This window comes from Xiphophorus hellerii, chromosome 1, assembly GCF_003331165.1.
Source record: "Xiphophorus hellerii strain 12219 chromosome 1, Xiphophorus_hellerii-4.1, whole genome shotgun sequence".
In the NCBI taxonomy this organism is placed as follows: domain Eukaryota; kingdom Metazoa; phylum Chordata; class Actinopteri; order Cyprinodontiformes; family Poeciliidae; genus Xiphophorus; species Xiphophorus hellerii.
Window position 1 is genome coordinate 14,694,703 of NC_045672.1, and position 15,290 is coordinate 14,709,992.

The following is a 15,290-nucleotide window of genomic DNA, read 5'->3' on the forward strand; positions in this document are numbered from 1 at the left end:
TGGCAACACGGCGTATCCTGCTCGTTTAATGAGAACATTTATGATACGATACATCTCACCGACGGCAGAGATATAAAACATCCCGCTTCACAAAGGCGTGTGGGCATTGCTAAACATGCATTCGCGCCACTTTATGTGTCATACAGCTTGATGTGCCTTTGTTTAGGTGGATGGATAAAAAAAAATCTCCTCTGGAAAGCATTTATTGTAAAAGAAATTAGTAAGTAAACCAGACAAAACTTTTTGGACTTACTCTGCAGTTTCCAAGCTCTTCAGCTGATAAGATTATGGTTCCACATGTCTTCCCAGGTATGCCCCTGTGGGGGGAAAAAAACGAATCATTTAAACTTTTAATAAAAGCAGCTTCAACGATCCACTGTGCACCTTTAAATTTTTGCAACTTGGCTCTTGGAGGCTTTTTATTGTAGCACAATCTTCCCAAAAAATTCTTCTCTATAAAATCTGACAGAGTTAGAATTTCTAGGGACAGGTTTTACTTTTTCTTGTAGTTCTGACTTCTTTATTCTTTTTTGTGAAAAAGTTTAGTTTTTTTTTTCTACAGATTATCGTAAATTACTATTACCCTAGTTTAGCTATAATTTTGAAGCTTTTAAGAGTTGCATGTGTTTATCTTTGCCTTATCTAGCAGCAAATCGAAGGGTCTCTGCCCAGATGTGTTTCCATATCTCACCTTGTTTGGGAACCTTCTTTTAATATTTCAGCTAACTAACATATGAGTCAATTTATGCAATATTTTGAACATTTTTCTAACATTTTTATGAGGTGACTTGCCATATTTCAACACTTCATGCACTTGTGAATAATATGTTAACTAAATTTAAGTGAGAGCAGAACAAAATGGATTTTCAATTTATCAATCATACAGTAGCTCTCCCGCTGCTGACATCCTGTCATCTTTTTAGAGTAAAGAGGGAAATTACATGCAAGTCCTGCTGTGGCCTTAGCTGGAGTCCAATCATTAAAAGGTCAAACTTGCTGCAGATCCTCGTCAAGCTGTGACAGCTGACGTGGCTGTCACCTAACGCTAGATTCTGTCCGTCTGAACCAGAAGCAGTTTGTCACTGCAGCAATAGAGGCTTGCATTGCAAAAAGCTCAAACTTTCAGCTTCTAAACATTTGAGAATGGGTTAGACAAAGAAGACTATTAGGAAAGGAAGAGTGCATATCTCTTTCTTATCCTCCTGCACAAGAAATGTTGCCATTACTGCCGGTTTTACAGTTTCAGCTGATTCCACTATGGTTTCTCTCAATATCCAGTCCTGTAACACATCTTGTAAAACGCACCATTAAAGTAAATCAGCTCTCTAAGGCGTCAAGTTTGATCAATACCTCTCCATAGATCCTGCATCCAAAGGAATCAGCTTTAAGTGCTGCACTATCTTTGTGGAGGAAATGTGTGAAGTAAGGCAGCTGTATTCGGAGGGCAGACATATTTAATTCTCGCGTTCTGTCTTTTAAGGTCCGCGGAGACTCCACTCAAGGTGAATTAACTTTCCCTGAATTATCGATGTTTCACTCCTCCAACCATTCACACATCAAAGAGTCCATAAAATGCTCGGCGATAAACCCAGTAAACACAGCAATAGAGGCCAACTTATCTCCCTAAAAATCAAAGCCATTGCCGGGGCTCCCATCAAACTGGGAATTAAAATCAAGTGAATGCTCAAGAATTGTGTCAAGACGAACCACTCTGCCACCATCTCAGGCGCCGATAAGTGAGCAGGTACCGAAAGGCCAATGGTCTTTTAAATTAGTCATGCATTATTGAACACCGCATTTTCTCCGGCGCCTTCTTGTTAAAATGTGAAGAGCAAGCACAAGCTGAGTGCATAAATAGCTCCTTATTTGCTGACGTGTTTGGCATGTGACTCTTCGCAGGTTTCCTTACGAGATTGGACTTTTGGTGATGTGAAAGCTCTTGCACAAACGGACCTCATTCTCTCCACATTCATTCACTGACAAATCTTTGGGGGGGGGAAACGATGATGATGATGATGATGATGAAACGGTTTGAAATGCAAAGAGGTGGTCTTGCTTTCTGTTCATGAACAGGGCGAATGCTGGGGGAATCTGTACGTCGGAATATTTGAATATTTATTTGAATCCAGTCAGAGGACATCTGGGCAGAACATTCAAGAACAGCAGAAAGTCTATGCATTGAAATGTATGTTTTTGTATGTCTAAGCTCACTTTCTTAGTAAAAATTTCGATTTGTGAAATTTGGACATAGGACAAAAATAACATAATAAATCATAAAGAAGTTTATATATATATTAAGAATCAAGAAGAACATAGCTGAGATATTGACACTTAATTTAAGACAGTAATGTGTTTCAGAAGGTGCCATAATTTTGAGGAGCTGCAATGCCCAACACCATTTGCATTGCTCCATAATTCATACAGTCACTCTACAAGTTCCTGTTTGCATCCAACAGATTCTGTGCCATATGGTCCTGACCAACCCAATGCAACACACCAACGCGCACAATGTTTATTGATTCTGCCTGAAGGCCTTAGCATGCCTCGTGTTTACACTCAGAGCAGCTTCACGTCTGCCATCACCTTTCAGCAGAAATTCACGAGATCAAACAAATCCCCGTGAGGAAGACAGACAGGAGAAGACAGGGATGAAACAGGACCTCGTTGTACAGAATCGTCCTTCATCAGCAAAACAAGCAACAGGAAGAACAGCTGTCATGCTTGTCACTAATGCTGAAACAGAAAGGTAGCTGCAGCGGTCCTGACAGGGTCTCTGTTTGATGAAGTGAATCGAAACAGATCAAGCGGCATATTTCAGCTCATTGCAGTCTCCTGGCAAACCTTTTGTTTTGAGATTGTACAAAGAAAACTTGTGCTCTCTTTTTGCCAAGCAAGAGCACATGCATGATAATAGTCATTAAGGTTGCAGGTATTCAGGTTCGGTGCGAGGCATCTATAATTTTCCATCCAGAGGTCATTGCAAAGCAACTGTTATTTACAAAGCCTCCGTTTTCCGTTCCCTGACAGTGTGGGGCTGAGATAGATGGAGGTGCGTGAGTTTAAAGTCCAAAGAGGGAAAAGGAAGCTATTGATGATGCAGTTCACATTAGGTCATTAGGATGAAGAATGGTCTTGATATTTAACAGCCCAGAAACGTGTCACGCATACAAAAGTGAGGGCGGATCATCCTCTCAGTAAGATGAGGAAGAATCCAGCAAAAAGAAAATTATCCTTTCACGCTGCAGTAGTTGATGGGTTTGTTTTTTATGTTTGGTTATGAAATGGAATAACAGCAAAAAGCATTATTTTTGTAATTTTACACTCAAGTAGAGATGAGCTTATTAAATATATTGTTTTGTGGGGTAGGAGCAATTGCACTTGGAATTAACAGGAGAAAATGATTTGATTGTTTTATTTTCCCAAAAGAAATTAGTGATTGTTCTGGGCAGCGATGGGATAACAAGCAGAATGTAAACAGAACCGTAAAAAAGTGTTTGATAAGGCTCGACAAGCTCTTTGGGATGAAGCATGTTATTCTGTTTTCTCCTGGGTGTTAAATTAATGTTTTAGATTCTCAAACTAATTTTAAAATTATACTATTTTTAAGTATACAAAATATAGTCTTCAAATTATAGTTTTCTTTTATGGAAGGGGATAAACAACCCAAATCATCATGGACCTCTTTAACCTGAACATAATGTGATATCCTTGGTGAAAACCAACTTGAGTTGCAATATCTGGGGGAAAAAAATCTCTTTGGGTACAGATTTTCCCCACTCCTTTATGCCAAAGTGTTTTAAGTCAAGCCCATTTCACATTTTTTCGTGTTTAAGGTGATATTCACTAGGCAGGCCACTGAGAAATCTCTCTTTTCTCTATTATTGTCAGTGATGGATTGGCTGGTGTGCTTTGGATGACTGCCCAAGTTAAATCTCAAGCTGATGGCCTGATATATTTTCTGGTACAGAGAGAAGCAGAATTGTGGCATGTAGGTACTAAACAGCAAAGCGAGTCTGGTGCATCAGATTAGCACCGTTATGTTTGACTGTTTCTCTCTTTTTTGTTGTTATTTTCAAACCAGATGTGACAGGACACACCCCTTCCAAAAAGTTTCAAATTTGTGTGGTAAGAGTACAGAATATGGATCTTTACAATATTTTGATGGAAAATGTGAGACACATTTTTTGTGTTCTGTTTTGTCAGCAGTGGTAATTGAGCTTACAACTCTCCCATGGAGGCCATTTTTTGCTCAGCATCTTTCTTATTGCTGAATAATGAAGACCAACCTTAACGGAGGCCTGCAGGGTTTAGATGTTGCTCTGTGTTTTGTGACTTCCTAGATTAATCCTCTTGGTACTTTTGGTAAGATGGCCACTGCTGGGAAGGTTAACCACTGTTAAAAAATTCCTTTGTAACTCTTTCCATATTAATGAATGTCAATGACTTTGCTTCCAATCACTTCCTGAATTTCTTTAGATGCATGATCATGCTTTTTGAGAACTTCTGGCCTTCTTCATGCTATCCAGCAGGTAGTATATAAGACATTTCTTAATTTTACAGCTAATCAGGCCTGGGTGTGGCTACTCAAAAAGAACCATTAAAATATAAACAATCGTGGTTAATTCATGACTTAACCAGTGGACTAGTTAGCTTTGACATTGGGTCAGGTTGGTTTGGATAGCAGTTTTTCCCTTAGAAAATGAAACTATCATTTGAAAACTTCTTTTTTATTTATTCTGGTTATTTTTGTCTGATATTACAGTTTGTTTGACAATTAAAAATTATCGGTGTGACAAAAACAAAAAAGGGGAAATCATAACCAACATAACACTATCATGAAATCAAACTGTTTTGAGTAGATTCAGAGAGCAACAAAAAGGCCACAGCAGCTGATTTGACTTTGTGCCACTGTAAATGTTTGGGGCAGTGGGCAAATCGTAGCTGAACAGAATTAGAGAGGGTTCCCAAAACTCTATGTGGGTTTAAATGGGATTATGCCTCTAATCCCCCTGATCTACATACCTTGATAAGCATTCATAATCCCTCACCTCCGCAGGATTAAAAAAAAGATGATGAAAAGTGCGTTGACTAATTCTAAATGACACCAGAGGAAACGAACGGTGGTTCTCAGAGAGGTAAAGAGCGCGGCTCCGCTCTGGTGATACAAGATGAGCTCCTGTTTGTGTTTAAGGAAAGGTAACAGCCGGCAGCATCCGGTGTTAAAGCACTTTGAACGTTTGGCAGAATGAGCTCAAGCCAAGTAAGAAGAAAATCTATTATGAAAGAAAAGAGAGGTGCAAAAAAAAAAAAAAAATAACAAATTATGGCTTGTTTGTTTTTTCAGGTACGGTGCAAAGAATACGGCACAAATGCCAACCTGTCCAGACGTGACCATCCACAAAAACAAGCAGGCAGAGCTAGGACCACATTATGCAAAGAAGCAGATCTTGATGAATCTGGAGGAACTGCATAGATGAAAAGTGCGATTGAACGATTGACAGGAAAACTTTTAGTCATCCATATTAAAATCTGGCTTTTAAGCAACTTTTCCACACCACACTTTTCAGATTTATACTTCTACAAATTTTTAAAAAGCATAGTCTTCATTCTACTTTAAGTTTGCAATTGCAACATATCAAAATATGAAAACATTCAACATGCAAGAATACTTATTTGCTATCCTTAAAATGTTCCTTACATGTCCCATTTCTTTTTGCGGGTGTTCTGCAAGACCGCCGTTGATGTTTTGATTACATAAATTGCACTGCAGCTTTAATTACTATAATAGTGTTTGATTTTTTTTTTTCTTGATTCTAAATAAACAAGGCTTTCATCAACCACCTGCAATCCAGAAATCACTTGTTTTGAAAGTAAAGGAGAAGATTAGGAGATCCTGTCAGTCATTTGGTGCTTTCTCGTCTAAATGCAAAAAATAAATAAATAAAAAAAAACATGCTCAGGTCTCAGGAACACAGCTCTTGTGTTCTTGCTTACCAGAAAGAAAAAAACTATTTTTCTTTTAAACACATTGCTGCCCCTGCCAAGAACAAAACATCTCTCTCCATCAGAGATCAATGAGTTTTTAAAATTTGTTCTGTTGTTGCTCTTGTAAAGAAAGCTGCACTTTATCCAACTTTCCATTTGCAGGGAAGCAACATCAAGACATGGCAGATTCACTTTTCCTTCACTGCTGTTATGTCAGTATCGAGCGAAGGACCTTTAACCCCCATTTCTGGCACTAGGTAGAAGTAATTGAAGTCTTGGTGCAATGGTTTGCCCTGATTCAGTTCACCAACAAAGAGGTTTTTAAATGGTGCAGCAGATTCTGGTTGAACTCTGACCTTCGGAGCAGAATTACCATATGGTCATGTCAAAAATGAGGACCTTGCGCTCTGAGCTTAGAAGAAATCAGCTACGCTCGCCTGCTGAGTAAAAACCTTCGCTGCCCTTGCTTGCTCTTGCTCTTAATGCCTCTATTAGCATGCAGACAAAAATCTAATGCCTCACGCACAACAGAGTTTCAAAATCTGATAGCTTTCACCCTTCCATACAAAGGAGGGATATTTTTCAGATTTTGTTTCATGCTGTAGTTGTAAGTACAACCTATAAATGAAGTTAGCAAAGAAATCACCGTTTTATTTTCCACAACAGGATAATTCCTCATAAGTCTCTGGTTCATCGGACCATGCTAGCTCTTGTACAGTCAGCATGGTTGAGGTTTTCCACATCCTAAGCAGGAATCCACATTATTGGACTGGGGCCCTTGTTTGTGTTAAGCCTTGGAGCCTAATTTGGCATTTAGTGAAGCAGCAGAATGTCCTAATTGTGTGTGACGTTCAAAGGCAAATTATGACTCTACAGGGAGCGTCAACTGTTTTGAGAAAGTGAGCAATTAATAATTTCATCACACCTAAATCACATGCACAGCTCCTCTCCAGGCCTCTGAAAAACTTGAGGAGATTGTGGTTATGAGAAGAGTTGCCTCTAAAAGCTGCAGGGCAGGGTCTCTGTGACGTAACTGGAGAACCCTGCTTTAGAGCAACTTTTTTTTTTTTTGCTTTAGAGTAACTTGTGGATAGAGTTGGTTGCTTTGTTAAAAGCAAAGCAGCCATTGTTTTGCGTGTAGGCTTTCTATCCAGAAGCTAATTTGCAAACCCAGTCCTTGGTTACATACACACCCGTCACACACAACTGCACTAAAATACTGTGACTATTAACAGGAAATACATTAAAAAAAGAATATTAGAAAAATGAGTTTTCCACAGCAAAGTAGATTGGTATCAGCGTTCACGTATTTGTTTCTGTTTTGGCCATAGTTTCACTTGGGAGATAAAAGCTCTAATATCTGTTAACATTTTTATTTCTGATGGTGATACAGGTATCATTTAGTATTTCAACTATTTTACTGAGAATATTTAAACAGGGAGAAAAAAAAAGTTTTATTCAAATTTATGTTATTCAAATAACACCAAAAGAAGATAACTAATCAGAGAAATAGATTAACAGATAGGAACATTGGGGGTAATCTTGATTTTGAGTTTTTCAGTCATTTAAAACACAGTTCCAGTATCTCTATTGAGTTTTACTGACTTATTTCTATAATGCAGTACAGGTAAGTAATTAACTGAGAAGAAAACTAAGGAAAGACTCACTTTGTCCAAACTCAGCAAGTCCACATGACATAGCAATTTAAAAAGATTATACTTTGAATGTTTTGGCAAACAGAAAACACAGCGCATTTAATTATGGGTTTGATTTGGAGTAAATAGACATCTGTGAGCTTTTCTTAAGCTTATATTTGACCTGGATTAGGCTCGCCATAGTTTCTTCACAGAGGAAATACAGTGCATCATAAAGCTGCTAAGCGTAATTAAGTCTGTTTATACATCAGTTCACAACTGTGAAAACATGACAGTAAAGCATCAAATTATGTGGCTAAGCAAGTTAAAAAGCTCTTTAAACAATCACTTCAAAGATTATTGTAAATACTCGCAAAAACAACAGAGTCCCCTAACTAACTTAAATGTTTGATGGGTCTGTATTCACTCTCAAACAGCTTTAAGAAAATAATTTAAAAACTAAAAGTAAGAGGGAGCACATTTAAATATTCATTTATCTACATATTTAGATGATCTAATTATGGTGTGTCGGTGAGGAGGCTCAGAGTTTCAGCAGAGTTGTTACGGTTCACCACATGCATCACTTATACTTAATATGAATGTAATAACACAAGGAACATGCAGATGTTTTCTACCCCACAGCTGGTTATTTTGTACATCTTTCAGTGGATATCCAAGCCTCCATTATTCCTACCATGACCTTAAAGGCTTCATCACTTAAGTAGAGCAGCTAAACATCTCGATAAAAGGTAAAATCAACAATGTTCTTGCAACCATCTCTACATTTACACAGTCAAAAGGACTTGGATTAGGGCTCTTCGTTTGACCAAAAGTGAACTCTTTTACTTCCCACTCATTATTTAAATCTGTGCTGCATTTCAACACAGCTGAAGAACGGCTGCGTAGCCCCCAGTCAGTCAGCCAGCTAACACACAACTTTAAAAGAGCTGTGAGTCTCTGAAGTAGAGATGAGACAAGAGAGACGCCATGCTTCTGATTTCAGGGAGTAAATTTGGTTGCAGCGAGTTTGAAGTTTTATGAGTATAAAATCAACTAATGTTTTATATTCTGTTCTAGTTTTAAGTAGGATATGATGGTGCTGTTATGCGTTAGGTTGAATAAAAAGCCTTATAATGGATACTGTACTTTATCTGCCTTAAGGCCCTAACAAACACCTGAGTAAAGCTACTTTTCATTTGTCTTGGAAGTCCAGATTCGGTTGCAAACTGAAAACCCAACGGGTTCGTCTGACTGATGTGGTTAATCGGAGATGTTCACAAGTGAAAGTGTAAGAGGACGGCGTTGGCGGACTAGTTCAAGCCTGGTCTCAACTCTAGATGATGAGTGAAACAATCAAAATTGCATTTCTCTTTTTAGGCATGATTTCATTTCACAATTATTTTTTAGAGAAAATGTATTCAACATACAAAACACTGTTTTCAACTGCAACATGAGTGTAAGTCAAAACTTGACTCATTCCAGTTCGGGTCTAACTCAAACCTCAGAGATTTTTTCTACTAGTTTTTTGTGACTTACATCAAAGTTAAGTCTGAGACTTAAGTCACCATATTTTATTCCTTCAACGGGATCGTGGTGGCACTGGGACTTCTTCCCATGTCCGACATCAGAGGGAAATCTATCCAACTGGGAACCATCTGGACCAAACAAACCAGAAACCACTTAAGGAAACAAGAAAAGGTTCTGTAATGGCATTGACACACTGAGTTGTCCTAAAAGCATCTGAAACATTTTGATTTTAAAATGCCTTTTCCAGTATTTTAACTCAAATACAGAAGATCAAGAGGTTAAGTAAAGTGCTTTTCTGCTTTTATGTGAATAAACTAAAACTAGTTACAGTGAAAAAGCAGCGGTAAACCTAATAGGTGTGTAGAGGAACACAAAGTGTGATAAACAGAGAAAGCAATGATAGAAAGCAGAGGCTAAATGCAGACTTGTAAACACATTTATTTTAATGTTATTATAATCAAATTAAGAAGGCTACATCTGTTTTCTGAATGATAATTTTCTACTAAAAGGCTTTGAGTTACAATGAACTTTGACATAGTAGCAAACATATGCAGGAAAAATGATAAAGATCTTCAAAATGCAACTGAGTAATTCTTGCAGAATGTAAAGCAAATTTTATGATATGTTGCTTGTTTCAAAAGTGAAGGAAATATTTTAAAGAGCTGCTATGTTTGCTTCCAGTCCTTTGGTACTTATTTTGTAGTACCAAGTCATATAGTTAATTATTCAACAGTGTATTAAATTCAGACTTGTTTTGGGTGTTACATGAGTAGCCGTTTAGAAAGATCTTCACCTTTTAAATCTTCACTACTTTTACCGCGTACGCTGCTCATCACTCAGGAACTGTGAGCTGGTAGCGTTTAACATGTTAGCCTTGTAATGTGTCACTCAAAGTTTGTCCTTGAAAAGTCATTATTGATTATTGTTGCTGCGGCCTTGTCACTCGTGTCAAATCCAGTTTGGATGTAATTGGTTTGCTACCATCAGGGATCAGATGGACGCTGTGTTTACACTTTGCTTTGATTGAGTGTGGTGAAACAAACAAGTATACCATATAATTAGCTAAGCTTCCTCATGTTTTTGATTAAATATTGGCTTTTTAGCAGGTATTTCATGCTTTTTCCATACTCACATAATCATCATCAAAGGTTTTTTTTTTAATTACAAAGAAAATCTTAGTTCACTCTTACATTTTTAGTAAATTCTTCCTGCCGTGAATCTAAATGTTTCCACAAAAAAGAAAAGAAAAAGAAATGTCTCTCATAAACCAGGACCCTCTAAGAGATATTACTTCTATGAACTTTGTGAACTCAGTTTTTCTTTCTATTGAAAGCAATTCTTTGCCGGACTCAGACTCTGTATTGGTCTGCTCTCCCAGTCTCCAGATTACTGCTGCTTTTGAGTTTGGTTCTGCTGGAGGTTTGCTTTGCTCCAAAGAGAGTTGTGGCCTCCAACTGTGGCCAAATGCTTTCGAACTAAGAGGAACTGCTGCCAAGTAAGTAGTCCAATGCAATCTTTTGGGTTTCCTTAAATTGTTACCTTTCACCTGGCTTAGCAAAATGAAATTGATTGTAGTGCATTATAACCTTGATCCTTGCAAAATTGGGTATTCATAGATTCAATTTCAAGTGGCAGAGGAGTCAATTTGGCCCTAATTTCAGTCCGATAAAAAAACCGGTACAGCTAGGAGAAAGGAGTGCCACCAAACACGTTTGTTTCTTCTTAACATCTTAGATTTAAACAGATTTTAAGCTGGAGCTTTCCTGTGATTGTGCGAGTTCACTTATTTCCAGCTCACATAACCTCAGGATGACAAAATCTTCCCTAGGATCTTCATGAGAAAGATCAGATTTTTAAATAACCTGATTTGCCCACTGGCTACAGTAACCTCACATTTCTACTTTTCCAAACTGTCAAACTTGCCTTCTTTTTTTTTTTATCCCAGATATCTCCCAATGGGTCTGGTGATTTTCTTGCTCAATTTAGTTTGAACCAAGCAGGCTGGTGTCTTAATCTCATCTTTATAGTTTCATTCTCATTTAAACTGTTTTATGTAACCCTCCTCCTCCTCCTGAACTCCTCCGTCTCTTCAAGAGGTCTGGAGAGTCTCGTCTGAAGTCTCACGCTGCTGATCCACCGCCACCAGACTCAGGGGAAGCCGTCTTAACCGCATAGCTTCATTTACATCACAGCACCATTGATGCAACGTCTTGTTCCAAAGAAAGTAAAAAAAAAAAAAAAAAAAACGTTTATAAATGCTGTCCTATAAATTTACCTAATCTTTGCTAGCTTTTCCTTTTTCAGAATTCAACTCTAATAACAGCATTGCCTCCTGTAACTTGCTCTGTATTCATTGTTACACTGATAGCTCTGTAGTATCTAAAAGGCTGCAGTCCTCTAAATAATTATGTATCTGAATATTTTCTAAATCTGAACATTGTATGACCATCTCAGTTACATTTTTTTCTCTTAATGTGAATCTGAAGGACATCTTATGCAACAGTGCAATCCAAAGTTTCTGCTGTGTTAGAAAACTTTGTTGCTGCTGCGTATTTGCTCTTTCACCTCCGTTGTCTCCACTGTTTCTCATGTGTCTGGCATGCAAAACAAGTGTTACTTCTGTACAATAATAATGTAGGACTCTTCCTATCACTGAGGCGCACATTTCTACAAGCTTTTTAGGTAGTTAGCATAGAGTAAGGATGTCAGTATTTTCCTTTTCATTGTTGGGTTCTGGGCCTGATGCAGAGTGCTTTATGATGAAGAACATGTCATGATGTTTTCCTTAAGTCAATATGAAAATTGCTTGACTTTCCAAAAGTTAAAGAAGTGCAAAGAGATAAATTTAAAAAACGTCTATGAACCAAAACAGTTTGGTGTCCCGGAGAAATCATGTTCATTTTTCCAATGTTTACCGTTTCACCAAACAATTATTCTGGTGTAATAGTGTAATTTAGGATTATTTACTCTTTTATGTAAAGTTTGACTTTAGTGGGAGTTTGGATGGAGGGTTGGAATGAATTACAGATTTTAAAAACGCAAACTTCCTGTTTGAATGAATTAATTTATATGTGTTCCCCTACACAGACTAATATGTCTGTCGCCAACAGACACATTAGTTCACATCCTGTTCAAAGTCCCTCAGATGCCCTTTCTCCCTCATTCTGATGCTAAGTTTGCACTTCAGCAAGTCGTCTTCACCACGTTTAGATTGCTAAATTCATTCAGTCGCTTCCATGTGAAAGACTGAGTTGCTATTTGTATTAAACTAATAAACAGCTTTACGTAATAAAGTAAACCAAAATGGTAGCGTTGTGGTTAGCCTATAATAAGACCTCTAGGTTGTGTTTTATTTCGTTTACTTTTTTAAAGGCATTTTTAAAATAAAAGAGAAGTTTGTATGTCAGTAATCATTTGTTAGTCAGCGTTTGACTAACAAAAATGTACTGTTATGAATTTGCATGTTGGAGTAAGTCATGTCGCATTGCAAAGACTTCCTTTACAGCTTTATCGGAGCGGATAAGAAAAGCTGAAATCTTCCATGCGATTTAAGCGGCGAAGAGTTACAGCGTGACACATTTCAATTAATTTGCTTGACTTGACATTATCTGTCCTTGAGGTGACTTTTGCATTTATGCATAGCGCCGACGCTGAAACAATATATCTTGTATCTTCAAAAGGAGAGCGTGAAAGCCGTGAAGACAGAGAATGAGGTTTGAATGAGCTAAACGAATAAATAAATTATAAAGAGCACAGCGAAAGAAAAAGGGGTCAGGCCGGGAAAAAAAAAAAGAAAAGAAAAGAATCTGGCAGATGTAAGGAAAAGGAATAAATGAAGGATGAAGTGTGGAAAATAGAGAAAGGGGCGCTGATGTGCTTCTTAAGCAGGTCATTCGACGCAGCGTGCCTTTGGAGGGCTCGTGTAAGCATGACTAAAAGATTTCCCCCAAGTCCCTGCAAAGTGTCGTTCCTCAAAGCTACGGTACAGAGAGCCACTGTCAACCCAGAAGACTCGACAGGGAGACGGAGCGCAAGGCCTTTAAGCAGCTCTTTGGTTGTCGCCTTTCACTAAACTGAACAAAAACTCCAAGCAGTGAGCACGTTTTAGCTGTTCAACAGCAGAGTAACAGAGACGTGTATTTTCCTAGTGGTCCTAAAATGCTACTCAGATGTATTCAAAATTTAATAACACAGCACAGTAGCGTGTAAAAAATAAATAAATAAATAAAAACAGGCAAACATAATCATCGCTAGCTCAGCAGTAATCAAGGTGCCCCGCTGAAGCTGTCGAATCAATATATCATCCGTTGTGTCTGCCTGGGAGCAGCTGATCCTCCTCGTTGCCTCTGATGTGGGGTGTGAAGCCTAGTTTACAGCACACTGGTGAGCTCTGTCTCTTGATCCTCCTCATCCTCTTATTCAGCACTGAAGGGCACCACGCTTTGTAATCCAGCCCACAAGCTTCTGGCAGAGTTCATAGCCGATACCAAAAAGCCCCGCTTCTCACAAACTAGCCACCCCCACCCCCAACGCCCACCAAGAGGAACAGCAGCACCTCATCATTCATAAAAAGAAATATGCACCGTCTTTCAGACACAAACACAGAAACGAAGGGTTTATTAAACTCTCCTTCACCCTTCAAATAAGGGTCATCACTCACAGAGCCGCGGAGAGATCTCTGAGTGTTCGTTAGTGCTGGATGATGTATGGATTTGTTTTATTCATACCGGTTTATTTGAAACTCAAATAACACTCAATACATATAAAATCACATTGCTTTTGATGCTCTGTTTTACACATATTTTTAGTTTCTCGAGTGTCTGAACTGAGAGACGGCATCTATGTTTCATCTTTTCGTCAATATGGGCAACATGTGTGAGTCAGTTTCTAGAGTTTTCCAAAATGTTAAAAATTTAGCTTCAAAACTTTTTCTATCACAATGTTCCTACTGATTAAAGTTATTCTAATAAGATGCTAGAGCAAATACAGAATCAAAGGTGTTGCACACTGCCAGTTAGCTGGCTGAAACATACCGCAACACTTTTCTCTCGCTATCAGGAGAAATAAATATACTGGAAATAGTTTCTATCACAAGAAACACAAGTGACAATAAACTGATTTCCTGCTATGCTGATCTTTTCAAACTCAACCTGAACAGAGATCCGGACTGATTAACCAGCTAATATCAGGTTGGTTTACACTCCCAGGTAGATCTGTTACAGATATACTAGAGCCGCTTCACGGGATTTAAATCATATCTGTAAATCATCATTGGTCAAGCGGCTTCTGTCTTAAGAAGAGAAAGCTCAGAAAGACGCTGCTTTGTAAATCTGTTGTTAATTTTATCCTTTCTTGTCTATAAACTTTATAAGTAATATGTCTTCTTTATTATTTTGTAACTAAATAGTTTAAGCTGAAAAGTGAAGAGTTTGACACTTTTGTCCTTAAAAGTTTGTGGACTCTTATTTTATTGCATGACATTTTTATTAATATCTTAGAAGTGTACTTTATTGTTCTTTTAAATAGAAAAGTTCATTTGGAAACTCAAATTACCTTGTGGAAGTCAATGTTAGTAGTCATTTTGTAATAATTGACTGTGTGCTGTACCTGGCCACATAAAGATGAACAAACAATGAAGTAGTGTGTTTTGACATATATTAATAATCCCACGTATTGAAATCAAAAGATCAATAAATAAAACATTTTGACCAGACATCGAAAATAAAATGTTTGTAAAGCAACATGGGAAACACAGAGGCTACATCAGTCTTTCTCAAAGCAATTTTAGTCTAAAAGTATCTGTCAGATTTGCAATTAAAACTACATTTCTTAGGACATAAAAGGTGCAAAAAAGCTAAAAATATTCAGTCATGATGATATTTATTCATATTGAACTCTGAAATACATCTGAAGCATTATCGAAACCTCCAAAACTTGTAATGTCCCTGAACATTGTGCAACTTATTTTTGAAATATTAGCATTTTTAAACTCTAACTAGTTTGAAATTTGAATATCAGTCTTTCTCTCATCTTTTGTTTGACTTGGTCCCCATTTCACCTGTAGCAGCACAGACTCAAAAAAATCTTCTGCTTGCTTTTGCTGTTTTTCTTTTCAAGTATTGGTGGCATTTTTTGATTCAGAAA

The 15,290-nt window shown here is 37.7% G+C and overlaps 1 protein-coding gene across 2 annotated transcripts in view; it reads right to left on the reverse strand.

Moving 5' to 3' along the window:
• cpne5a (copine Va) overlaps nucleotides 1-15,290 on the reverse strand; it is a 90,045-nt gene that overhangs the window by 45,250 nt on the left and 29,505 nt on the right. For both annotated transcript variants that reach the window (XM_032573285.1, XM_032573278.1), the window contains one exon: nucleotides 254-317. In XM_032573285.1, the coding sequence (XP_032429176.1) occupies nucleotides 254-317 (64 nt within the window). The remainder of the gene's footprint in view (nucleotides 1-253; nucleotides 318-15,290) is intronic.